This window comes from Chelmon rostratus, chromosome 14 (genome assembly GCF_017976325.1).
Source record: "Chelmon rostratus isolate fCheRos1 chromosome 14, fCheRos1.pri, whole genome shotgun sequence".
Classification (NCBI taxonomy): domain Eukaryota; kingdom Metazoa; phylum Chordata; class Actinopteri; order Chaetodontiformes; family Chaetodontidae; genus Chelmon; species Chelmon rostratus.
Window position 1 is genome coordinate 9,137,412 of NC_055671.1, and position 27,632 is coordinate 9,165,043.

General features: G+C 42.3%; 2 protein-coding genes across 3 annotated transcripts; one reads left to right on the plus strand and one right to left on the minus strand.

Moving 5' to 3' along the window:
- The first annotated feature begins 6,832 nt into the window (after nt 1–6,832).
- On the plus strand, nt 6,833–12,631 carry LOC121617262 (transgelin-like). The gene is made up of 5 exons (XM_041952379.1): nt 6,833–6,989; nt 10,461–10,647; nt 10,741–10,912; nt 11,073–11,175; nt 11,298–12,631. Exons 2-5 carry the CDS (start codon nt 10,468–10,470, stop codon nt 11,446–11,448), a joined length of 606 nt encoding a protein of 201 aa, XP_041808313.1. The 5' UTR covers nt 6,833–6,989; nt 10,461–10,467; the 3' UTR covers nt 11,449–12,631.
- A 7,220-nt stretch (nt 12,632–19,851) lies between these two features.
- On the minus strand, nt 19,852–25,980 carry pafah1b2 (platelet-activating factor acetylhydrolase 1b, catalytic subunit 2). Of its 2 annotated transcripts, XR_006007394.1 has the most exons (7): nt 25,773–25,980; nt 25,269–25,350; nt 24,159–24,248; nt 23,782–23,898; nt 23,148–23,270; nt 22,087–22,492; nt 19,852–20,358 (listed from the first exon to the last, which is right to left on the minus strand). XR_006007394.1 is itself a non-coding variant. In XM_041952363.1 (6 exons), exons 2-6 carry the CDS (start codon nt 25,347–25,349, stop codon nt 22,214–22,216), a joined length of 690 nt encoding a protein of 229 aa, XP_041808297.1. In that variant the 5' UTR covers nt 25,350; nt 25,773–25,979; the 3' UTR covers nt 19,852–22,213. The 2 variants fall into 2 exon arrangements, 1 of the variants encoding a protein (XP_041808297.1); XM_041952363.1 differs by having other exon boundaries at nt 19,852–22,492; nt 25,773–25,979.
- Between the last annotated feature and the right edge of the window lie 1,652 nt (nt 25,981–27,632).

Consider the following 27,632-nt stretch of genomic DNA (forward strand, 5'->3'; position numbering starts at 1 on the left):
ATTTTTGCCGGTGCAATGCTGAATTAGAAACACAAGGACAGACCAGACGTAGAGCTGCATGCAATCAACAGGAATGCACATACTGCATGCCCTATATTATGCTCAAAACAATCATACGGACAAATGTCTCCTGTGCAGCACAATCTGTCCATATAAACACACCTAAAAACACACATCTGCCCATATACCTCCAGCTCACAGTCTCTCCGTCTACACCCATCCCCCATATGCACCTCTGCCTCCCAGATCAATAAACAGAGGTCACATAAATTAAGTGGAAGCCTAATCTTATTTTGTAATTGCACCAGATTGCATGTAGTTGGCATCCATCAGCTGTGTGCAATGAAGTCAAGTGGCAGAATAGCTGAGGATGCGGATGTTCCCACTGCAGGTGTGACTTTGCTTTAAAATGCAGCGTTTTACAAAAACCTAGGCATGCAGTCACATTTCTGAAGAAGAAATGCTTGAATGTAACCGAGAAGTTACGTCATTACTGTCCCGAGTGACTCACACACGCCTTCTCCACCTTGAACATGTCCACTGCAGGGCAGAAGCTTTTTTTCTGCACAGCTGGTCCTCGTCTCATAGCATTATTAGATGGGGGAAGGCGTACAGCAGAAGATTTATATGGACATTCAGGGGTCACAGTTTAGAGGCTGAGTGTCAGCAGAGTGAATTGTCTGTTTAGTGGTTAGGGTCACACTGCGACTCAGCGCCTCTAAGAGGACCAAACTACACACCACAGCTCCCATTTAAGAAAACAAGCCATGCAAATCACCCTGATGTTGGTTAGCAATCATCAGACTGTCATCAAGTCATCAAATCATGTCTACAATGTTTCTTCTCTACATTAGGGATCAGTAGTCATTTCCTTGGCTAAAATGAAAAAAGTGTAAACAATTCTATACACTGGAAGGTTGAAAGAAGGTTGTGAATAAAAGAGAAATTTGAGCAGAAGTTCCCTGCTGTGTCTAACTTGTATTTTGTCCCAAATGATCAGGCACTGCTGGACCACCTGTGGTCTTAATCCAGACTTCTTTATTCAGCCACATATATCTCATTATCACACCTCCCACAGTTCACCAGTATGATGTGGCTGTGTGCATGAAATGTCTAGATAAAGAGATGAACCTGCACACTGGCTCTAGGCATTGGCTTTTTATTAATACAACATCGTACATGTTGTGTTAGCTTCAGACAGTGTCAGAGATCCTTTCTTTCTATCTATCATTTCCCGATTGTTGCTTTTCCATCAGACAAGATTGTGGAAGGATGTGTTATATGCATGAAAGGTTTGGAACAAAGTAAATAAAATAATTCTGCTATACACTACTCAGTATGTAGAGACCTAGTTTCAAGGACCTGCGGCACACACAATAACATTAGCATTTAGTTTCAAGCTGGCATTCGGCCACAGGAGCCATTATAGAAATATGCAAACACAATCAGGACCTCAGTCAAATGCCAAATGAATGAAGGCAATACGTTCTCAAAGGTTAAAAGGAGCAGCAGCATCTTTGTGCTGGCTCGGGTCCAAAAAATTAAGATTTAATGTTTTTATTCTCTTGATAATCATAAAGTGGGCAAAGCTTCAACTAGAGTAAAACGTGTACATACATGTTCTCTTTTTTATAATATTAGCATCATGGCATTTTAAGTTGAAGGACAAAGCCAAATTGCCTTTTCTTCTTTCTTTTATCACATGTAAGGCACTTTTTATGTACATAATTATCTTTGCATCTGATGTTCTAAAGTGACATCTACCACAGGGGTCCAATCTTCAATAGAAGATTTGAATTTCATTTACTAATTGTTTCGTTCGTACCAAACAAAACAGAGCAAAACGTTCACATCAGTATGCAAAAGAGCTCACTATGACACTTCTAACATACTGAAGTTAGCAGCTATGCTGAACCATGTTCACCAACTTAGCTAGTTTCATCAACATGAAACAAAAAGTGCATCTGAGATGATGGGAATCTCACAAGTTCTGCAGATACTTGGTCATAAACCAAAGTCTAGGACACATTTGAACTTTTACCTGATTATGGTGCTAGATGGAAGTTAAGGGTTCATCAGATTTAATAAAATAAGATAAGATGAGATAAGACTAGACAATTCCGGCACCGCCAAAATTTTGACAGTGGCGCCAGGGGGCATCTGGTCTTATTAACTGAATCAATAAACATGAATGAATTTAATGGAAATGAACCATCTCTATTATCATCCAAAGTTTCCTTTTACTAACAGAGCTAACAGAGATAATGCTAACAGAGCTAACACTAATGGAGCTAACAGCTAGCGGTGCTAATAGAGCTAACAGTGCTAATGCTAACAGAGCTAACGGTGCTAACAGAGCTAACGGTGCTAACAGAGCTAACAGTGCTAACATTTCTAATAGAGCTAGCAGAGCTAACGGCGCTAATAGAGCTAACGGTATTGTGCCTGTCTATGTATATGAGGCTGTCTGTGTATATTTAACTGTATTTGTGTGTGACTGTGTCTGTGTGTATGTATCTGTCGTTGTGTGTGACTGCGTATGTGTGTGTCTGCTTGAACTACACATTTATCAAATTGTCCCAAGTATTTTGAACAAGCAGCCCAACCAGTTCCGACATGGAGATGTGTCTGGTATATGTGTGTCTGAACGTGTAAGTGTGTGCGTGTGTAACTTCTGCCCCACCTGCTGATAATTACCTCTCTACCTCTCCCACTTTTTACCTGTTCCTGAACAGCTACTTTTTCGCTGTCGGTTTCTTCCGAACAACTTGTGATTGTGACAAAACCGTAGCTGCTATCAAAAAACGATTACACTGTGAGATGCGGACAAGTCTGGGCCAGATGTACGTGTGTTTTATGTCCAGATATTCTTTAGAAAAATGACTAAAGGGTTGATTTAAAAAGACACACTCCGGCAGGCTGAGACTCAGAAAACAGGAGATCGTATGGGTTTAAATGGAGCAGCAGAGCAGGACAGCTGGTGCAAGATCCCTCTTTATTTAAATCTGGTGGGGGCTAACCCTTTAAAAAATTATGTGTCTCCTATTCACTGTTTGGATTTTACAGCAATTTTAGAAAAAAATTTCAGGCAATTTCTCACTGGCTTGTTCACTCTAAGTGATGATGTCATCCACTCTAGAGGGAGAAATTCTGAGCATTTTTTGAGAAACTTTATGGTCTTCAGATGGTCATAGCTCGAAAACTGTAAGAGATATCAAAAAATGTGCCAAGGTTCATTTTGAGCCGACAAAATTATCTACGTTTTAAAGTTTGAATGAAGTCTCTAGGAGAAAGTATGGTGAAGCAGCGGACAATTGAAAAAGGATGAAATTTGAGGAAATTTCCCATTCACTTCTTTTGGGAAATTCTTCGCAGTTTTTTGCGTATAACTTTGCGAATTATCGACGAAAGAGCTATAAAAGTCGTAGCACACCATTCCCGATCGAGCCGCACATTTTGATATATGGTTTGCGAGAGTTTTCTCAAAGCTGTGGGACTAGTTACGCGCCGAAATTTTGGCGGAAGATGAAAAATGGGAAGAAAAAACGCGCGGGAACACAATAGGAAGAGCTCGAGCCACTCGCCTTCTATAGCTCTTTGAGCTATAGAGGCGAGTGGCTAATGCGTTGCCTCGTGCCACTAATAAGACTTTATTGATCCCACACCGGAGAAATGATCTTGTTACAACAGCAAAATAAAAAGTAGGGGTAGAAAACAGAAGAAGACAATGGATAAAAAGATACAAAATAAAATCAACTGTAGAAGGCTGTGTACATTATATACAAAGAGTATAAAAAAATGCTAAAAAAAAATACAGTGTCTAATGTAATTCATTCCTGAGGGGGACATGAATGTTTGCAGGCCTGCCAAATTTCATGGTAATCCAGCCAACAGAGATCATTTCAGTCTGGATCAAAGTGGTGGACTGACCGACTGACAGATCATGTGTATTGTCCAGACGTTGCCATCCTTGGAGCCGCAAGCTAAAATGGCTAAAAACACAATAAAGTGACTTAATGACTGTAAATGCTCTGTGCTGTGTCACACTGAAAGACATACTGAAATCTTTTTTGACATTTATTTATCTTAACCAAAGACAGCCCACTCTACTTTGTGTATTTATAACTCACTAAAAGTCAGAAACCACTGAGATGGATTTTATGGATATTGGTTTGGTTTTGAGACCCAAAATAGGTTTGTACTTTAATTATTCAGTTTTCAACCTCATCCAGAGGCTGAAAACAACAAAAACCTGCACCACTTTTCTCTGATGTCCCCCTTCATGCTCAGTTACTCTTCTCCATCTGTTAAGTTTATTTTGCTGTGTAACAGCTTCAGATTTTACACCCTGGTGACATCACAGTGTTTTGTCCACCAGGCAGCTCTTTTTCAATTAGCAGCTCTCCGCTCAGTCATCAACACCCACCAGTGTGCGTCTGAAAATAAAATGAAATCTGTAAAGTCTGTTCTCGGGACGAGGTTGGCTCAGAAGGACAGTGAGGAAAATATGTCAAATTGTCCTCCTGTTGAACAAAATCAGGTTGCACGCTGAGTGTGGAAAATTATTCTGCTTTTAGCTGTTACAGCTACACCACAGCAGACGCAAATAGTGGATGTCACATGCCATCTGCCCCCCTGCGCCACCAGATGCTGCTGTGGTGCAGGAACAGCCTGTAGAGACTCACAGGGAGGCTGATCAGCATCTGGAATAAAAAAGCTGCAAACAGGCCATATTTCTTACTTCCTACGAACGTAGCACTTGGAGAGGAGGAGATGCCAAACCTGATGACAAGAACCAGTTTAACTGATGTTAGGGGGGACATGACACCATCGGGTGCAGGATAGGTGATACAGCTGGCTCCAGTGAGAAAATGGATTAATGCTTACTGCTACTTTGGCTAAAGAAAATTCTCAGGGTGGAAAAAGAAAAGTTGGGTGTGTTTTCCCCTCTCGCAGAGTTCAACCACATGTGGAATTTCTCATCTGTGTGTATTTTCGCCATTGACATGTTTGCTGGATTATGTTAACTCTCTCTCTCTCTCTCTCTGTCTCTCTCTCACACACACACACACCCACACACACACAAACATACACACACAGTAATCTGTCATCTGGTTGAACATGAGCAGTCCTACATGTTACACCCTTCTAATCCTCCCAGCGTGTCAACAAGTTCACTCATAGAAGTGCGTTGTTGCCAGTAGTGGAAGAAGCCGTCAGATTCTTTACTTGAATAAAACTAGAGAAGACACAAGTACAATGACAGTACAACTACTGAAGTGTAGCGGAGGAGAAGTATAAAATACACTTTTGCGAACTTGAATTGGATACATTTTGAAAGATAATCACAGAAGATTAAGAGGAACAGGGGTCATTTGTATGATTATTTACAGGATTCACGGCTGTAATGTATATGATAGAAGCATCAGTGTAAGAACCAAAGGATGAGTCTCAGTCCAATTAAAGGGTCTGCTGTTCATTGCAAAACAGAGAACAGTTAATGGATATCCGATCAGCAGAACATTTTAATTTACAAATTTAGCAAAAATGACGAAAATTCTCTGGTTCCAGCTCCTCACCTTTGAATATATGCCATGATTTCTCTGGCTTCTATGATAGTAAATTGAATATCTTTGGGACTCTTGGTCAGACAAAACAAGCATTGTGAATATCAACTTTTGCCCTGGAGTGAAGAAACATTTTTCAGCTTTTTTCTGACATGTAAAGCAAACAGTTCTGTCAAGAAAATAATGGATAATTATTAGGATTACTGTTCTTCTCCATTTAGTGCTATTTTGACTGATTGTATGGCATATTATTTACTTGTAATGCAAATAAAAACAAGCTCACATAATGAATAAAAAATCTGGTGACACTGTTGGCATCTGGCTGCTCCTGGCACTACGTGCAGGTACAGCTTGTGCGCAGGAAAGAGGAAGTACTCTACTGCAGCGAAACTACGTTGAAGTTGAGACAATCATTAACCCAGATGTCATGGTGGTTAAAGATCAGACTCCTAAGTGATTGTCCTGCAGTTGAAATGGCATAAAACGTAGCTGAGGAGAGCATGTCCCAGCATTTCTTAACGCCTACGTATTCATGACCAATGGGCTCAGTCGATGACTTCACACGCTGCCAACTCACAGTGTTATCACTTTTGACGTCATTGTTCGATCTCAAGGCCGCTCCAGATCCTGTCTTGCTCCTCTTGATGAGGCTGACATGGCAGGAACGCCTCTGAGGTCACGGATTGCAGCTTCTGTGCTGAAAATCAGATCCTGTGCACAAGGACAAAAGCCTTCTTCCAGCTGTCAGAATTTATATGCATGTTCACCTATGAAAAAAAACGACACGTCATGAACTGCTCCTCTACCTCCTCTTTATTGTCTCTTGACACGAAACTGAGCAGGGAGGAGGAGATTTACATTCCACAGCTGCTTGCTGCCTGTTTCACTTTCAGATACAAACACCACCAGTTTGAATTAAGGCAATAAATAATCTCCTACATGTGCCCCACTGCTCTGTAATTACTGTTACTCCCTTCCTGTGCTCCCTCAAACTGCACTGTTCTCGAGGATTTTATCATCCCTCCCTCCTAATCCTGTCTCGTTCTTTAGTGGTGGAGGGAGAAATTTGGAGAATTCTTTTCAGTGACCACACCAAACTCTCCGGTCACATGTCCTCTTTTTCCTTCCCGTCCTTCTCCTAAATAAGGAATTACAATTTCAGTGAGGAAAAAGGGAACGAGCAAAGGGGAGAGTGAAATACGAGGACCTGAAGGCGTGTCTTTCCCCCTGCCCCCGCCCTCTCTCTCCTTGTTTCAGTTGAATGCGGTGAAGTCATATATTACAGACAAGGGTGTTTGCTGTATTTATGTTGGCAATCCTGTACAGTGCACTCTGCACTGTGTTGTAAGGAAGAAGAAGAGCGGGAATACAGCAACACGAGCCCGAAACCCACCTGTGCTCACCTGAAAGCTCCCACACAAAGTAAGTAAACACTGTTCCTCTTGTTTTCTCTTGGCCTCATTCATACGTCTCACTTTTCAGGTTTGTCGGTCAAAAGATTTCTTTGCTGCTTTAAGCTTGTGGTTAACTCACTGCAGGAAGCATGAAAAAAAGAAGTGTAATGGATCGTGCACCCCACCCTCGCTCTCGGTCTCCTTCCCTCTTGCTCATGTTTGACACACAGACTAAACGCTGGGTTAATGTTTAGTTTCTGTGTAAATTAGATGTCTTCAGGATGACCCAGCAGTCTCTAAATTCCTGTGTTATGAAATCCTGTTTCTTATCTACCTTTCAGGTCAACTTTAGGGGGAAGGGTGGGGCAGGGGTTACAGGTCCAATCTCTGACAAACTCTCATCAACATTTAGCCGGTGCTTTCTAATAATATGTCATTTTCTAGGTTAATATGTGCTCTGAGTTCAGGATATGGCAGTAAACCTCATGCATGTGTTCGTCACATATGTGGACCGCGGTGTGTTTTGTGTGCCTGCAAGCACTTTGAACTGTGAGATAACTTAAAGACTGCACGTGGTGTTTGGGCTGTTTCTGTGTCTTCAGTGATACAGCTGAACTACCAGTCTGTCAGTCAGTCAACAGCAGGTTAAAAAACAGGAAGGAATAATCCTGTGAACTAGTTTGAGATCTCGTTAGATCAGTTTAGATCCATTGTGCTTACATCACAAAGGTTAATGGGCAAGCTCACATGTGCTCAGATATGAAAATTTAGCAAAATTCATGTTTGACATGACATGGCAAGAGTCACACAGTCACATTATAGAGGCCAGAAAGCTAATATGATGCATGGTGACATGTTGAGCACTGACATACACGCAGCAAAGGCTCATTCATAAAAGCTGTACAAAGATAATCTCATTGCCACAGATTTAGACACATTACAAACACGCTCAGTTCTATCGCTCATTTACAAATATAGTAATTGAACATTCCTTTGGCGAGGCATGTATCAGCAATGCATCAACCAGTTTATGACATTTATTTTCTATATTTGGAAATCTCCAGAAACCTCACAGCTGTTTACTGAGATCTTGATTTTTGTAGGGGGTTGTAGCTGTGACTCTATGATTACAAGATGTAATCCCTGCGACTACCAATCAGATGATTTCTGTACACACACTCTGCTTTAACGGCTATTATACTAGTTTTCAGTCTACTTTACAGTTGCGATCACAGTCAAGTCCTGCAAATGGTCGATATGCTTGAAAGGCACAGTGCAGAGTGGCATGACCTAATCTTTTGACATCCAATCGGTGGGTTGACGTGTGTGGTTCAGAGATCAAAGTGCATGTTCAGCTGAGGGTTAATCTGAGAAGGTAGACTCCCTGACTTCATCGTCCCTCATTGTTCACTGCGTGCAGAGTCTTGATGTTTTCAGCAGCAGCTGGGTGCTCTCCGGGCAAGCCCTGACACGACAGATGGAGCTCGTGCGATTGAGAAAGAAACTGCTCAGGAGTTCGGATGCTTAGGTATTTACTGCAGACTTGTTGCTGGTTTTGGAATAACTCAGCGGACAGGAAGACACTTCCCCTCCACATGCCCTTGTAACTACTGCGACCTCAGACAATGAACAGAGGCGCAAGTGTGATATGTAGCTGCTCGGGCTCCAGTGTGGGGCTGTTAGACACAAAGATGATTCGTCAAACTATCAACACGTATTGTGTTAAACTGACAAGCCTCTCCTTCGCAAGGGATGTAATAGGTATGCCGCTGTGCCCTCGAGGGATACATGTGGTTTATGATGATCCGGTTTGCCTGCAAAAATACAACACAGATCTCGCACAGATGCACACAATCCAACACGGCATCTGCAGCCTTTTTGAAAAGCAGCAAAACATGTTCACACCATACATTTGTGCACATGTATTTGAGCAGGAGGTAAAGAAAAGTAAGAGCAAGAGGATTTTCCTATCAGCTATAAACATCTCCATATGTTATCTGCTTTCCTGGAAATTCAGAAATGCCACTGCGTTGTGTAACTCACATTCAGATCTGTGAGAGCAAGAACTGCAGCGTGGCGGTTAACACGCACCATCTTTCATGACTTAACAGGCCTGATGGAGGGTTCCTTTGTTTTTTACTTTAAGGCCATTCCCATGGTGAGCAGTGGTGTTGTTTTGTTTCGAGTCCTGTATACACATAGCTACCTTTGTGAGGGAGGAAGGAAGGAAGTGACAGATGAATGAGCAAACAGGATGCAGGGAGCGGGGCGGTTCTGCTGAAACCAACAGGAAGCTCATACTGCATTAATAAGTGAAACAGGCCAACCATAATTACTTGCAGAGAATGGCAGGGTTGTAATTCCTGAAGACATTTCGCATTTTCAACTTCCACTGTATAAAATCTCAAAATGTCCTTTGACACGCACATGGTCTGGATAGTGGAAATACAAAGCCTCAATCGCCGGTTGTTTAATACTCTAGTTAGTAATTTAAGATGTGAGCACATGTTGTACTATAGAAAAGTAGACACATATGTACAGTATACACACTTCTCTCCTCAACTCTTCATTGACTTATTTTCCCATTGTCTAACTCTAGCCTTAAAGGAATAGTTCAATTTCTATTAATTTTTATTCAATTTCTGGTGGAGAGTTGGATGAGAAGGTAGATACCACTCTCATATCTGTCTATTAATGAAAGGCTACAGCCAGCAGCTGCTTAGCTTAGCTTAGCATAAAGACTGGAAACGGAGGGAAACAGCTAGCCTGGTTCTGTCCGAAGGTAACGAAAGGGCTTGCAGGTCCAAAGCTCACTAATTAAAGCTGCGGTAGGAAACAACTGAACACACACGGTGCAAAACCTTCCGCTTCTCTCTCTGCTGCCTCGTCACTCCAAAAGTCATTCCGCACTGTTTGTCATCGGGCTCTTCGCCACTCATCGATTCCAGCACCACGCCATCAAGCACAGTGAAGCTGTGTTCACGCATATGTTTTGTGCTACACACCACTGTGGACAAATGAGATGTTTTGCTATTTTTACACTTTGGGTTTTTACAGTGATTAAACAAACCAGATAAGATGTGTTACTTCTACTTTCAGGTTTACGTGTTACAGTCATCAGCACTAGATGACTGTTTAACACTTAAACCGGTTTTTATTTTAACTTACCAAATTCTGGGCAATAAACCAGCCAGCTGAGTATGCACAAGCCAACACTTTGTCACTTTTGAAAAATGTCTTCATTATGAAGCAAATCTTTGTAAGAATTTACATTTCTTACAAAAAGCAGAGCACACAACAGAAACACATTCCCGCACACATGCACGCATGAGGAAGAGAGTGATTAACACCCTGTTTGTCTTGACTGCAGGCCAGGCGCTTGAATGTGAACGCTGTCACATCTGTTAAATATCCATATTGAAAAGGACACAATATGCTGCCAAAAAGGAAAGTTTGCTTTGCCACCCGCCTATCTAACACTAACTTTACCCCCCAACAGGATCAGCATGGCAAACAGAGGTCCTGCCTACGGCCTGACCCGCGAGGTACAGAGTAAGATTGAAAAGAAATACGACCCGGAACTGGAGGAAAGGCTGGTGGAGTGGATCATCGCCCAGTGCGGCCCCGGCGTCGGCCAGCCTGAGCCAGGCAAGACTGGAATCCAAAACTGGCTCAAGGATGGACGTGTGAGTGTTGGGCTTGCGTACACGTAGGTACAACATTGTAATTCACATTGTGTAGAGTGTATTTAGAGGGACCTGCCTTTCCTCTGTGTTTAGGTGCTGTGTGAGCTCATCAACAGCCTGCATGCATCCAACAAGCCGATCCGCAGCGCCAAGCCCTCCAGCACGGCGTTTAAGCAGATGGAACAAATAGCATTGTTCCTCAAAGCAGCGGAAAACTATGGAGTGACAACAACTGACGTGTTTCAGACTGTAGACCTGTATGAAGGTAAGACAACCCGAGTCTTGCTAAGTGTTCTGCAGATACCACAATATGAGAAATAAAGAAGTGCAGCTGTACTCAGTGGTGGAGAGCGCAGGTCACTGTCTCTTCAATGTACTGTATTTGGTTTGTGCTCTGTTCATATGAGATTGTTGCATGTCTTCAGGCAAGGACCTGGCTGCTGTCCAGAGGACCCTGATGGCTCTGGGTAGCTTGGCTGTCACAAAGAATGATGGGTGTTATAAAGGAGACCCCAGCTGGTTCCATAAGTGAGTTTTTTTCCCCCTATGAACGAGTCTCTCTGTGGAAAGTTGGTCAAACAAAGGAGGTTTCATGTCAGTGCTGAGGACGGAGATTGAGAACTCAGAGATGTGTGTTTGTATGTGTGCAGGAAGTCCCAGGAGAACAGAAGAGAATTCTCAGAGGAACAGCTGAGCGAAGGCAGAAATGTCATCGGCCTGCAAATGGGCACAAACAAAGGAGCATCTCAAGCTGGAATGACAGGCTACGGACGACCCAGGCAGATCATCAACCAGCCCTGAATCCGAGCGGTGGTTAAACTCTCCAAGACACTCCTTCTCCTGCCCTCTGAAAGGCCTGGAGGACGGAGAAACTCTGACTCTTACTTTGGACATCAGGGGAAATGTAACCTGACTGTTTTCAAGGCTAAACTGGACCAAAACAGGGACCAACGAGAACATGCGCACATATACAACACACTTCATATTGAGCACACATACATAGACACCTTTGACAATACAAGTACAAAAATTTGACCATTTTACCTAGTAAATTGTACATTGTATTTTTCTGAAAGGATCATTCCAGTTGTTTTGCATGTTTTACTAACAAATCAGACGTGCTTTACATTACTGCAAACCAGATTTTAGATTTCCTCCCTTCCAGACATCCAGAGCTTTCAGTCTTTTCAGTCCACTATAAAAAATCAACTTGCTACTTGCTTGAGAAAAGTAATCCATCACGTTCAATATTCAGTTTGCTTTATTCTTTACTTCAACAGCTACGTTATTGCAGCACGCAGTCAGGAACTCTTCTCACAGCTTGACCTATTGATGCATTCAAGGACACTCCGATGTCTGAGATTTGAGAATTTTTAATCAATGAAACTACCAAATCAATTATCTGTTTACAGTGTCCTTGGTTGGTTTTTGTTTACCTGCCAGCGTTGCTCTTCTGACAACACAGCTATCAATTCTTGATGTCAGGGTGTCCTTGAATGCACCACCAAGGAGAGTTTTGAAAAGGTTTCCTGCTCAAAACTGCAGTGCGACACAGCTACAAACTTTTAACAAAAGTGTGATGAAGACAAAATTGATTGTTAAATGTGATAGATAACCTATCTCAAGCAAGTCTCAAGTCTCATTTATTATGTACTTAAATGAGCTGAGACAAGTGGCAGCCTGGGTAATAAGTGTGTGGAGTGCTGTGGTTCACAATAATGTTGAGCACAAAATTTGAAGTCAATAGATTACAAGAAGCAAATCCGACGATACAGTCAAGTATATGTTAGAAAGTGAATTGTACGGTTTCAAAAAGTTTAAAGAAAAACATAAAATACAACCATGTGTGTTTTACCTATTACACAATCTGCAGTTAGATGATCTCAGTTTACTAATCTCTGTCAATGTGTTGGACCTTCTTTTTAGAGTTTAATGCATCATTTATAATGATGGTTTTTGGAATAAAGTTCGATTTACCTGTAAAGACGCCTCTTGTGTGATGAATAGATTAACTGAGTTTGTAGTAGGCTACCTAAAAGGCTATTGATCACACGCTGTGCCGAAATCCCTGTGCTGTGTGATTCTTCATAGCCTGGTGGCACCTGGTACACACAGTAAAAGAGATTAACTCATGCACATAGCAACCCTTAACAAACATGTCGGAGTTTGCAGGTAACTGCAGCATAATAGCAAGCCTTGTTTGCTTTAAACCTGAGCTGTACTTCACATAGAGATAAGCAGATGTAATAAAGTCTGCAAAAAAAAAAAAGAAAGAAAAAAGGCAATCTGCCCAATCGTGGGAGGAGAAAAAAATGATGGGAGGGAGTGATGATGGGTGGGGATAAAGCCTGGATTTTTCCTGACCTGGCCTTGCCTGGTTGGATGAAACGAGAGAAACAAGGGGGATTCAGGGGACTATCACTATCTCCTGCCAAGGTTTTGTTTATACTGTGTTTTTGCTTGAGAACTGACTAAGCTGTTCAGCATGAACTGACGCAGAAAAAGGCCGGAGATGGAGAAGAAAAGCAGGAAGGCGAAGACAGAAAAAGAATAAAGTTGCGTCTGATGAGACAAAGAGATTTTAAAAGAAACACCAGGAAGTTTTTTTTAACAAAGAAACGTCCAGATGGAGTCAAACAGGGGGGGATTAAGGTGCCTGGGGTCAGAGGGAGTACAGGTCAAGACAGAGGAGTTAAGAAATCAGAGACCATTTCCAAAAAAGGAATGATCACTGCAGAGGGAGGGCGAACAAAAAGACTTCCTTTTCCCCTTCCTTTTTTCTCTTGGTCTGCTCACAGGAACAGAGTGTTCAGAGACAGAGGGGTAAATTGGTACATAGTAGATTCATGAGAAATAAGAATGAAATAAAAAAGTAAAGTAAGTAGGTCATTTGGAGGCATATTCTTATGTTTTATTTCTTTCATTTTTAGTTTCTATTATCTATTATTTTCGCAAAAAAAACAATAGAAAACTGCTCCTCTTGCATTCTTGATTGCTGTGCAGTCACAGACTTCTTACAGCACCATATTTGCCTCTTATGGAGCGAGGTCATTTGCTCTTTATTATGTCCTGAGTATCAAATCTCTCCCGTTGCTGAAGCTGCAGCACATTAGGTTCTGTTATCTCTGCTGTAGTTTAGATAATGACAGTTGCCAGAAAGTCTTCATTATTTAAACACTCATATTTATTTCAACACTCGCAGGCACAAGTGAGCTCTCTGAGCCTCACAGCTCACAACACATCTGCCCAAGTTTATCTCAAGGGTCCGCGAACATTACGTGGCAGCTTTTGTGTCCCTGCAAGACATTTTTACACTGATTCCCTTTTTCTGTTAGTCACCAACATCTACAGCAAACAGCACTGCCAAACTGCTTGGCTAAAGAAACAAAAGTGTTCATAAGATGTGCAAGGCAGGTCAGACTAATGAGAGTCAATAAAACAGAGATTTAAAGCGAATGACCCTATTTGAATTTTTATTTGACCTTTAAATTGATTATATTTATAGTTTGTATTTGTGTTTAATTGTCATTAAGCGCTCTCTTTTCATTTGAGGACGGTGTTTGTTGAGTGCTGTTGTTTCATGCACTTTCAGGAGATAGAGAAGGTGACGTGATGAGAGATGTGATTCCTTTATCATTGTCTGCGTCAGCAGCACTGTCACACTCAAAACGTTTAGTGTTTTATCTGCTGACTAACTGAGCTAACAACCTTTAGCAAATGTACACCCTCATAATCTTATCAGCTGTTGTTTATTACACTGTAGTGAAGTGCAACTTATTAATGTTTGATGCATGAAGCAGTTCAGTTTGTCACGACCATTTCAAAGACTCTGGGTAAAAACTGGGCCTTGAAAGATTTACTGGCTTGTTAGAGAGCTGTGAATGGTGTCAGTATAGATGCAGGCCGGCTGTGGCTGCTGTAGTTACTGAAGCTGGATTGTAATGAGACGGTCACTGAGTCCAGAGAGAGGAAAACTACAGTTCCCATCTATGTGCAGTTGTCCTGAAGCCGCCACCATGAAGCACTGCTGTGGAGCTACTCAGTGAAACCCTGTGGACGTGTTCATTCAGGTTGAGGAATGAGGTTGTGTATCTGTGTAAATGTGAGGTTTGAGGTCGAGCGTTCAGGTAGAGCTGAAATAATGAAACTCGTTTGAAATATCCCCCAAACAAACTAAAACAAACCTATCACCCTGTGCTCCTTTTTCATCCATATCTCTCAGTCTCACACATTTCTACAGCTAATTGTTAGCAGAGCAGTGGCGCCCAGCGTTTTTGACATGGGAGTTTTTTTTTTTTTTTCCTTTCATTCCATCAGGGTTTTAATGAAAGTGTGGAAACACCAGCACACCTCACTGCAGTGGAATGCACTTTGCTGCCATACAGGGGCATAACAGGGGCGACGATTAGCCTTGAGGTTAAAGATGTGGCCTTGTGACTGGAGAGATGCCAGTTTGAATCCTCAGACTGTGAAAATGTAAAGGCTGATGTCAAACCTTCTCCTCCTTCAGTGCACTGTTGAGCAAGGCAAGGGGTGGAGGTGCTCCATTACCACCCAAAGGTCATTCGACGTTCATTGAAAAATTTAGGAACCATATAATTATGCAAGTTTTCAGCTGTGTCTCAAGAGGAAGGATATAGCGTTGCACAGCTAAAAACAGAGGTAGAAAACAAGTATATTTGTACCAATGCATGTGCAATAACAGGCACACAGCAGGGCCTGAATGGGTAACTTTGAGGCCACCAGACAGACAAAGTAATGCCACAGGCTGGACTGAAGTAACCTGGTCCAGACATCAAGACTCAAGTAAATGAAATGGCCTTTCAGTGTGATTACCAGGCTAGAACTAATGCTGCAGTAGTAAAGTGGGTGAGGTAGGACACTGATTAAAGCATCTGAGTGATGTAGTGGAAAAAGCTGTTGCCTTCTTCTGCAGAGACTTGGCTTCGGTCTCTGGCAGCGGTCTTTCTGGCTTGGCCCTCAAAACAACTGGTGAGACGAACGGCAGCATCAGTCGTTCCAGCAAGTGCCCCGAAACGACATACGTTTGCATTCAGGTGACAAGGCCCTCTAGTGGCTGCAGTCATTATGACAGGGGCACAGCAGGAAGTCAGGTGACGCTTTTGTAGGGGGACAGCGTCTGTGTCTAGAGGAGGTCGGCGTGGAGGGATGGGTCAACAAGTTTTGCAACCATGTTGTTATTACTGTAACCATGACTACAAAGCTCCCGTAACCTTAACGATGTTGCAGTTTTATTAGAAACCACAATATTTCCCTGACCTTAACAAAGCACTTATTTTAACCTAAACCACCACCTTTCCTTAATCCTAACCAGACATTAAGGTCACTTATTATAAGCTGGAAGTGTTCGTGGGTGGGAAGCCAGTGAGGGACTATGTTGCAGCATTGGTGACCCCTACTGGCTGTTCTGTCTGCGCTGTCTCGTACGGTCTCATTCATACACGCATCTCAGGCACAAACACTGAGGTACAGCAGGATGCCAACTTTCTAAGCTGACAAAACAATCTCACCATATGACAAAACAAACAGAGTTGTTTTGCTTCTATTGTCTCCAAAATCAAGAATGAACTTTAAATTTCATCTTTTTCAGCCAACATGGAAGAGAAGTCCTTCAAAGAGAGAGAAAAAAAAGCTTATGAAAAGCTAAAGCTTTGTCAGGCAATAGCTGAAGGGTTCCAAGATTGAATTTTGGAAAATGCTTTCCTCTTTCTTTTGCTCTCCACACGCACTGTGTACCTGCATGCAACCAGAGCCTGCTCAAACATGATTGGTCAGTACTAGTCAGACTACAAACGGACTGCAAAAGGCATTCATTATTACATTACTATTACAGACATCTGCATTCATATGCAGATGTCTGTAATAGAGTAATCTCTATAAACAGACGGTGTCGGTCTGAGTGCCACACATCTCAGGATAAATCTCTATTTCATTCTGACAACACTAATCTTGTCTTACAATAGATGTCTTCCCATAGATGAGAAGGGAATCCAATTTTAATTTGCTTTGGAGGCGTGTCTGGTTTGTATGAAATGTCAGGAAGAGGTGTCTGGCCTGCGGCTACGAGTGACACCCCCTTTTCAAAAGTCACAGTGCTTGTAAATAAACTGAAGGGCGAGGACAAATGAGGAGTTGTGCAATGTGAGAAAACAGATAATAGATCTGTAGCACTTAAAATCCTGCTGAGAAAAACAGACGGGTTAAGACACAATGATTGCTTATAGACCTAGAAAAGGCCAAAGGGCGGCGTGTCCTACTGAGCATTTCACTCCAAACTGCATTTTAACATAAAAAAATCAGGCATTAATTGACAGCTAACGCAATTTTAGGCTGCTTTGGTTGGTATGCAGAAAGATGATGTCAGTCCAATGTCATTAGAGCACAAAAGGCTGCAGTCAAGATCTGATCGCCCTGGGTGAGAAGCTGGAGAAGTAAAGAGGACAGCCTGACCTGAGACCTGAATTGGCTTTAGGACCTGGACAATTATCGAGAGGTGCAGTGCAGAAATCAATGAGAATAAATGAATTTCGATGACCTGGTCGTCGTGTAGAAAGACCCTCTGGATTGTTCAAGTGAGGCAGAGACGGTGTTACACAAGCCTTGATGTACAGCAGGAAAACAGCTCTTTACGCAGCTAATTATGAACCAGATTGTTTGCAATTTTATCCCCGTAAGCTCAATTTCCTTCCAAGGTGGTTTCAAGGAGCTGTAATTTGTGGTGGAGATCCTCTATGTGTGAGTGTGTGTTTCACAATGAAGACTGGCAACTGTATTCATGAAATAGAGTCACTCAGCTGCAGACTACAGGTCTGGAAACTGCGCCGATCTCACATCACATTCGATAAACATCGCCTTCAGGCTGCGGTTAACATGAAGCCTGAATATGCATGTGTGAATGACTCATAGGCATAAATATGGTTGATCCGGAACCACAGAGGAAGGTGCTGTGGTGTGACTGCATGTGTCGTCAGCTCTTTACAAATGGCGCCATTGAATGATACGAGGGTGAGGGAGGTGGGTCACAGGAGCATCAGGTATAATTCGAGGGTAATCTGAGTCAGGAAGCAGGTGTTTTCCCCCTCGAAACCTCTGGTTTGAGGCCAGCTATTGATATCTGAAAGGTGAACCCACAGGAATCTGTCCAAGCATTTGACTGCGTTAGGGTACAGGGTCACACATGCATGAAGGCATGTGAATCGCCTGCTGAGGCAAAATTTGTATCAGAGTTCACCAAATTTGAGCTCCACGCGAAGAGAAGAGGCAAATTTTGCTCAAACGTGATGGGACGCTTAAGCCCACTCATGAGGGCCCTCACCTGGCTGGTGCTGGGTACTACCCCCGGCAGAAGCACATTTCAAACGCCCATTGCAAATCTCACCGTCTGTCGGTGACAGCAGATGCAGGTTTGTGATGTAAATACTGGCTCTGCTGCTAAGCACCAAAACAAAACTGTTGAACTTTCACGTGGGTTCCATCTTCTGCTTTTATCAACTTCTGTTTTTCATTTCCTCTGAAATTCTATCATCTGATTGTGAACTTAAAGCATGTGACGGATTCAACTTTTGAACAAGGAGTACTGCATCACAAGGGCCGCAGAATGTGGCACTGCTACAAATATGCACTTACATAGCACATCATTTATAAAACCACGACATCTGAGAGCCATCAAATCAAATTTTGACTAATTTAGAATGGAAAGTCTCTTATTTTCAGTGAAGTAAATTCAATTTTTGGGGATATATTATCAAAGAGGGAAGACAAGACAAACAACTTATCAACAGTGGACTGGCATTGTGTATTCAGAGTCTGTGGACAGTGTTTTCCACTCTGGAACTAAATCCTAATTACTTGTGTTATTTTTGAAATGAGTAGGCAGTTCAGTGTGCCTGTGCCGTGTTATCAGATACACCGTAAAACCTTTACTGTCTGCAGCAGATGACTTATTGGTCCAATACTCCGCTGCACGTTGTAACCACTGCACCATTCATCACATCCGGCAGCAAATTACAAACCCTGACCCCACAGGTCCACACATAAAGTAACCTCTTCATAGGTGACGTCCATCTAATTGGGATTTAATGTTTTCTCCTGGCCCTCGCCGTTCGTGCAGGCCCTTCAGATGCTAAGTGGTAAAGACTCCCAACGCGCCCAGCTCGTTAATACTGAACTAAAGCCAAATTCTGAACGGGTCGCGCAGGAACAACACACAAGGCCAGATATAGATTTTATCAGGGTGTGGCTAACTCGCCAGCGACGCCGCTGTCCCTGTTGACGTCTGTGGGGATTAGAAAGTTATCATTTCCCATTTTCAGACTGTGTTGATAGACGAAGGAGTCAAATATTTATCTGCAGTCTAAAAGGCCAGTTTTAGGACTTTTAAAAACATTAAGTGGATATTTAGATTTGGATCACTGGCAGTCTAAACATATGGAAAGTGCAGATTTATGTGACATACAGTGATTTATTCCCTTCATTTTTAAAGCATCACAACTCTTAAGATGGAAAAACTAGTAAAAAAATAACATGTTTAATTGCTAAATCATTCCCAGCCTGAACTCATAAAGTGAATCCAGTGTACCTGACTTCAGGTTTGACTTTACAGCGTTTAGTTCTGTGCTTTGAGCTCAATGTGTTAACATCGCTTCAAACTTCACACTGAGTCGACAGTCTGCAGTACGGGCCTCCAGATGGACCAACTATTTTAGCTACACTGGGACAGTTTTGGGTCACAGTTAAAATTAATGAGAGCAACATCAAAAGTGAGCGAATGGTTTATTAACGAAGTATTTTACAAGTAGCCAGCAATCACAATCCGGCATGCCTAACTAAATGTTTAATGAAGACATTTAAACATGAGTCTACATTGCCTCGGAGTGCTGCTGCTGAATTATTGCAACATTAGAGATGTTAATTTGGTGAGAGCAAATTAATTAGGCAATAACGATCTCTCTGGCTAAAAGACAGGAGGCATGGAACAAGCAGCGAGCCCTGTTGAAGTCTTTCTCACTTTACTTCTCTGGTGAAATGGCTCCCTCTGGTGGTGAGGGTCGAACACAGTGCCGTAAATCAGAACCACAGCTGAGATTTATGGATGCTCTAGTATGATCACTCCGTACATCTCGCAGAAAAAGAAAGGCCAACACATGATTAAATCCTTGTTTCTTTTGTTTTTTTATTGGAATGCTTTACCTCAGTAACGTGACAACGAGCCAAAACAGTGCAAATGCTGTATCGCACCAAACACAGACGCCCACAATCTGAACCCCCTTCAAACATCATTTCCTCAAGCTTCACATGTCTTATATACAACTGGGGTCACTTCTAGACACTCATACGCCCACCTTACACAATCCAGTACCAGACACACTGTACACAGCCGTCCCCATGAACACTTAAGGCACACACACATACACTATTTATATTTAACACAGCACGCGCATGTGCAGAGCTTAAGACAGCAGTAGCGTCGGATAATTTAATGCTCGACAAAAGACTCTCGGTATAAGCTCACAGACGAATGGTTCTCTTTACATGAACTGCGATTGCTTTTTAGCATTTAGCGTGACAATATTCAGTATAGCTGTGTTCAGTAGCTTTACCATGTGGCTACTTTTTCTTCTTAAAAATATTCAGTAACTGTGTCATGTGGAGATGTCAGGTCCCAGGGTGGCACGGCTGGGTTAGAGTCAACTACAAATACAACAGGGAGAGAAATAAAGAGGTGGTGAGAAACAGAATAAAGAGGTGCCTCGGAGAGAAAATACTGTATATGCAAGTGTTGAGGAGGGAGAGGGAGGGAGAGAGAGCCTGTGAGTGTTTGATATTAGTGTGAGTTACAGGTACGGAAAGAAACTGTCCCAAATCAATCTGGGTTTTTAAAAGGAATACCTCCTGCTGTGCTCAGCAATGTGAGGCGACGGCAGGAGCTACTGTGAACTGTTTTTACATGGCTGTAAAAAAAAAACAATGAAATCAAGTGCACTGTTGCACGGCAATACTGCTGAAAAACAGAGCACACATACTCATCAAGACACTGCAATATCATGGCCTGAAATGATGTGTGGAGATTTCTTTTTCTATTCAAACATGTCCTTTAACAGATATCGAGGACAAAGTCAAGAAGCCATTAGGAGCATGATTTTAAAAGCTGTTAAGACTTAGTTTAACAATACAAAACATCTGAAATATTTAACCTCCTTGTTTTTTTTAGACATTAAAATGAAATGTAAGAGTAGATTTACCTGGTCCCAAATGGTGCACTGTAACTCTACAAATACAGTGTAAATAAACTAGCTGGATGTGATGTGCATGTAAGCAGCAGGTGGTGTTTGGAAGACCTATGCACATTATCAGACAAGTAGATTCAACAGCCTTACTGGGCATCACTAACTGATACGTATGAACACATGATCATGGCTGGTAGTCAAGAATTTCACACACACACACAAGCGTTGGCTGATGATCTACACCAAAGCTGAGGCTCGTCTTAAAACATGCACGCAGCGAAACACCAACATCAGGTTTGAGTGACCATTTACAGGAATGCAGCAGTGATCTGCTGTATGTGTGGTCTGTGGACAGCTAGTTAACTCTCCAGACACACACCGATCTATTTAGTATTGATTAACAGTTTCAAAAGACATCTAGAGTTACACACCGAGTTCAAAGGTGAACATCTAGCCGGCTAAGTGCTCCGTGTTCAGCCGATTATATGAAATAGTACACATCAAGAGCTGGACTCACAAAACTATCATAGTGAATTTGTGTAATTATTTTATATGCCGTTTGTTTCACAGGTTTACGCTTTACGCAGAATCACTGCAATACATAGTGTGTATCTTAGCAGTAGCCCCTTTGTGGCTATGGTTCCAACCTTTTGGACTTGTGGACCCTTAAAAAGGAGACTCTCAGATTGTCTCAGATTGTTGTCGGAAAAAATAAACAGAATTTTGTGTAACAGCTTTTGTGACGCCTTTGGGGCCCTCAGCCCCAGGTTGGGAACCGCTGCTCTGTGGCATACTGGTCAGACTCGTAACATTGAACAATGCTGGATGATGCTCTGTGAGTATGTTTGCACTGGGGTTCTCATGCGTTAACAGGGCGGCCGCAGATTTAACTGTTTAACAAGACGAGGAAAAAATCAGATTGTGTTTTTCTGTTTTGTATCATATCTCTGCGGCACAGGTGACAGAGAGAAACACACATTTTATCCACAGGCTAAGATTAATCTGTGTGTGTGTGCGCGCCACATGATCTCAGTATATAGTAGTTTGACCTTGATAAATCCTTTTGCAATAGTTACTACTGCAATCACAGTGTCTACGTCTGTAGTGAGGTCTCTCTCCCTCTTCAGCACCTCTCCACACCCAACCCTCTGCTCATGATGTGATCCCACACCCCCTCTCTGGGCCCACTCACATCGGGGTGCCTCTCCCCCCTATGAGTGAGCCCTTCCTCCAGCAGATACCAGGGACATGTCTCCCCCATCTCCCACAGCAGCAGGTGAGACATGCCTCTGGGTAAATGTGCTGCTCGGCCGCGGCCCTCAAACCAGCGACGCCCGTCTCTCCTCCGGCGTCTCCTCCAGTATCTGAAGCAGCAGGTCGCTGAGGGGCTTCGCTACGCTGCGGTAGCCCGTCGACGTCAGGTGGAGGAAGTCAAACATGTCCTGCGGGATGATGGTTCCATCTGAGTGGACGAACTCCCCGCTCACATCCAGGTACTGAGCCTTGCCTAGCCGCGGCAGCCAGGAGCGCAGGAACCCGTTAACGGCAGCGTTCTTCTCCCTCAGTGGGTTGGGACGCTCGCCTCGAGGCAACAAACCCTGAGAACAACAAAAATATCAGATTTATGAAGGTCAGTGCGTTGAGATTTTAACCTTAATATTTTGTATTTCAGTTGTTTCATATTAAAAAGTAATTTATCTTAAAGGAGCCTAAACGTGACTCTCTAAGACTGGATTATTATCTATTACCAGCCTGTCGTTAGCATTGAAACCCAGGAGTGTGGATAGTCAAATCTGATACACAGACACTCAATACTTCATGGTCTACATGCAATTTAGAATTTTAACATATTTAGTACATTTTTATTTTTTAATTTTACCCTTTACATTTACTTAAACTAATTAACCATCTAATCTATTTGGTTCTATGATGTATTTTTATGGAAACATAGTTTTGAAAATATTTAATAGGCCAAACATATTTTTCCATTCTAGTGATTTTATGCAATGTTTGCTTAAAAAAATATCAACATGAACAACACTAACATTAGTTTTAGTGGTTCTTGCGTAAGAAAAAACAACAAAGCTAAATATTTAACAAACATCAAACCAAATGGAAAAATGATTTTGTCTCGATGTGACGCCTGCAGAGAGGAAATAAAGGCTACAAAGAAAGCTAAATGCCAAATGTCAACGTGCCTGTTTAAAACAAACTAGGTGCAACAAAAGACAAGACATGCAGCTCACTACTTACCAGTACAACTATCTTTGCTTTGGGGAGGCGAGAGATGAGCAGCTGTGCAATAGCAAGGATTCCTCCTGCAACTTGCTCCGCTGTGTGTTCGTAATTGTTGGTTCCTACCCACAACACCACCACCTGGACGAGACCGAAGAAGGACACTGAGTTCACTTTCACTGAACACACCTTGAACCAGAACAGTGATGAAAGCATGCCATACAGTGATATCTGAGCAATATCCTGTTAGTGATTTTGCTCATGGATTGATATCTGGATAATGGGTGAGCAAAGCAAGCTGCCCCCCATGTCTCACTTAGGGTGATACAACAGACTGTGGCTACAATGTTTTCCTAATGCACACAGCAACTTAATAACATGGCTGCTGGGGTCACAAAAGCTCTTCTGAACAAACACTTGGATCAGGCCATCTGCTCCTGCTACATCCAACAAGATGAGGAGGTCAGGGTTGTATACAAGCAAGTGACAAACAGTGTGAGAGGTGTGACAGTATGTGCATGTGCTTTTTTTCTCTCTTGTGGATAACAGAAGTAAAATGGGTACGTAAAAGTGTGTACTGTATGTGAGAGGTGAATAAAATGACTTTGTCCAAAACTGTCGTCCTCTGAAGATTTTTGCAGGCTCCTCTCACCTTGGGACGGATGTTCTCCAGCTCTCCATTCTGCAGCCTCCACAGCACATTGCAGGTGGTGTCCCCTCCAATGCCAAAGTTGAGCGCATGAAGAGGAGAGAATAACTCCCTCCAGACCTGCGGACAGGAAACGAGAAATCTGTGTGAAATATCTTTGACTTATATTCTTACTTTGGTGGCTTAATATCCAATAACGCACTGATGCTGACAGCACAGCATGTCGTCAGATGATGAATTGCGGTGATATGTGCATAAACACTAGCAGTGAGGCAACATTGACATATGAACAACCTTTATGCCTTGTACCTGGAGTATTGTGTGAAAATACTGACATTTAGAAAAAATATAAATAATAAAATATAAACATCTCATCTCACCTCAAACTGCTGCATTAGTTGTACCATAGAATCCCCCACAAAAAGCACGTCTGGTTCAGCATCCTTACACTCCTGCACAAATCTTGTGTGCTGTAAAAAACACAACCTTGTCATGACAGACCTCCATAATTGTCAGACACAGGACAGATGAATGGCAAAAAACTACATTTCACTCACAGACAACAATACAGTTTAATCTTTCAGTCTGAGCTAAAACTTTTGTGCTATAAGTTTAAATCGTTAAATCGTAGATGTAGTATAGTACTTGCTAGCATTCCAAGTCAGACAAAATCCTGCAAGCTCACCGCACGAAAAGACACGTCTGGTGCCCCATCTGATCAAGAGCATGGAATAAAGCAGACTGTCTCAGTCCTCTTAGCTTTGGAGGATTAACCTTGCACAGACCTACCAGGAGGTGTTGAGCTACACAAGCTAGATAATGTGGTGCTCTGAAAGACATAAATCTTGGGAATGGTTACAATTTATTTTAACTTTTTATAAAGAAGACTACCAGCCTTTACGCCACATTTATGACTGATATTACTGAGAATATCATCAAAACATCATCTCATGATGTGCCTAGCTTGCATCTCTTCATTTAAAATATACTCCTCAAATTATCAGCTCCACAGGGTCACAGCACAACCATGAACATCAAATTTAATACAATATTTATTGCATTATTGCATTAAGTCAGACAGAGTCACAGTGGGACACCGTTCTCTGATTTTACTTTATGAGCTCTGAGAGCTTAACATTGAGACACTTGAGGTAAAGCATGCAAAATTAAGTACATGCGAACTAAAGCACTAAAATATTCCATTTGTGGTGCTTTTCGAATAATATATATAGAAAGAAACATACATTTCTCTGCTGACAAGTTTTTATTTAAACTTATTTAAAACTGATTTTATTAATGTAATGTAAAAGCATGGAAAAACCCCTGAATAAGACAAACCCTTTGAGAAATAATGTAAATCTTCCAGCCAGCAAAGTGCATTCATTCTGCATGCATAATGAATCTGGTGTTTTTAAATAATGGATGAGAATAAAGAGTGAGTACAATAATACAGTGAAGTTATTCCTACAGTAATAATAAACACCACCAACCTGTGACATCCACCGTCCATCCCCCTGCACATCCTCCACTGGTTGAGCCACTGCAGCTGGGTTCAATTCATCACCACTCATCCTACAAGAGACATCACCTCTTATTCACACACAAATAAAACAGCACACAGCTATGCAGAGACACTCATGAGAGGAGAAAGGGTTGGTGTCGTTTTAGGTTGAAGCTACAGTTCAGAGCATCAGCACCAGCTAGCATTGCTGTGATGCAGCAGCTTAACGTTTCAGGAGCACCGACAGTGGCCTAATACGGATGTAGCCTGCTTTCGCTTTCAAGACGGGTGCTTATGGATCACACAGTAGATCGCATTAAATCCGCTAGGTTACTGTTTATCTGACATTAGCTTGTTAGCTAGCTAGCTAGCCAGTCATCTATTGACTGGAGACTGTTAAGGCTCCATCTCTGATCCTTAACGTTTGACACGCCCGTCGTTGATATGGAAATTTCCAGAAATTACTTTGTTTTTAAATGAAAAGACAAACTACCTGGCAGTGTGTTGGCCGTCACTCCTCGACTCCCTCGGCTTCAGAATAACTCTGTTTTCCCAACTTCACTTTACTGTTGTCGGGTAGTCGAGGCGGGTGATGCTCGCTAGCAACCGTTAGCCGACTCTAGCTAGACGAGACAACAAAAGGTGTGTCAAGAAGGCAAAGTACAGAGAGTCTTCCACGGGGAGAGCGCCGATCTGCTACCATTAATCGCAACAGCGTTGGAGGGCACTGCAGAGTGAGCCACACGTTTGGGAACATTATTCCCTCCAATTTGCCTGTCGGGCAGCCGTTCCTAACTGGCTTCTTATATTCCCCGAATCCGACTTTAATCACGACCACACATGGTCACACCAGCCATAGCTAGCCGTCAGTAGCACAAAGCAAAACACTGCTGCCCTCCGTAATTTATGGAGGTTGTTGTGCTCGAGTCGACAGCTCTTTCCTCACAGATGAAACTCGGGGCAAAAAACGCCCCTTCCACTGGTCCCGCAATGAATTATGGGTGTGTCGCTGGTTACGATTAAAACCTTCACATCTTAAAATGTTTGACTTCAGATTCCAAAACAAATAAATTCTTCTGTATTACCTGAAATAATTTCAGATGGTGTCAGAGACCAGGTGTGAAGGAGAGTATCTCTGAGTGGGAGTGTGTCTCTGCCGCTGCCGACATCTTTGCTGTGCGGCCCACTGTAACATGACCTCTCACTTCTAATCGAGGCCCATCTTCACACACCCATGGCCATTTCTGATCCGAGCCCGCTGTGTCAGATGATCGCAATGCATCATGGTCACGTTGAATCAAACGCTACATTCCAGTACAGTAGGAAACAAAACAATTGCTTCTTCCTGTTTTCTAACTGTTGATATTTATAGGGAATAATGTGGGCCTGTGTTTTAAAATACCACCAAAATGAAATGAAGCATTTTTATGAGGTAATTTTCAGATCGGCCCCTTTAAATTACAGGTCACAGCTACGTTACATCTTTGTTTTTTTATTATTCAACTACTTGAGCCTCATCAACTTTCTTTTCATGTGTGCTAAGTTGTTGTTCCTGGTACCAGCTTGTCTGCTCCAGGCAGCCTTGTTTTAATCATACAAGTTAAGTGGAATATGCTTATAACACCTGTTCAATAACTTCTAATACAGTAGTGTTAAAGTTACATTTTTATGCCTGAGAAGCTTCTGTCTATGCCTCTGCAATGCAGACTGTAGACTTCATTTAACAATGCTGCAGGTGCACGTCAATCTTATTTATTAGTACATTAACATCGCAGGCAGGTTTATGGTTTAGCACATGCACACAATTGAGATGCATTCAGATCCTGAAACAAGAGGCTCTGAAAATGTTCATAATCCACCTGCCACTAAAGCTAATGTGTGTCGTGTGTCATAGGCTGATGTGTCTTGTTTCACAGAGAGTTGTGTTTAACAAAGTGGCCAATAAGACACATTTAAAATGCCCCTTTTATGCCCACATTTTTTTTTAGCACCAACTGCTTTCAAACTTGAGTTTAAAAAGTAAATTAAAAAGTAGAGAAGAAGTGCCCACAGGCTTAATGCTGCTCCACCCTTCAGGAACTGCAAAACATATTTTTCACTGCCAGTATTTATGAGGTTTCCCCAGTCTGCGGTGAAGAGCTTTTAGGAATCTTCCAATTAATTTATTTCCTGTTAAGTGACCTTTAGGCAATGTGTTTAATACCATGTATCAGATGTTTCTGCTGTTTGTTCCCCAGGGAAGATTCCTGGTGCCTGGTGATTACAACAACCTCAATCTTCCCTTCCACAGTGTATTCACTGTGATGTTATGCAGAAATAGAGCTTGTGCTCAGTGCATGATAACAAGAAGCAT

Coding starts and splice junctions, on each gene's coding strand:
- LOC121617262 (XM_041952379.1), top strand. CDS start 10,468: ATGGCAAACAGAGGTCCTGCCTACGGCCTGACCCGCGAGGTACAGAGT. Junction 10,648..10,740: donor ACTGGCTCAAGGATGGACGT/GTGAGTGTTGGG, acceptor CTCTGTGTTTAG/GTGCTGTGTGAGCTCATCAA. Junction 11,176..11,297: donor GACCCCAGCTGGTTCCATAA/GTGAGTTTTTTT, acceptor GTATGTGTGCAG/GAAGTCCCAGGAGAACAGAA.
- pafah1b2 (XM_041952363.1), bottom strand. CDS start 25,349: ATGAGTGGTGATGAATTGAACCCAGCTGCAGTGGCTCAACCAGTGGAG. Junction 23,899..24,158: donor AACTAATGCAGCAGTTTGAG/GTGAGATGAGAT, acceptor TCCTGTCCGCAG/GTCTGGAGGGAGTTATTCTC. Junction 23,271..23,781: donor TGGAGAACATCCGTCCCAAG/GTGAGAGGAGCC, acceptor GGTCTCGTCCAG/GTGGTGGTGTTGTGGGTAGG.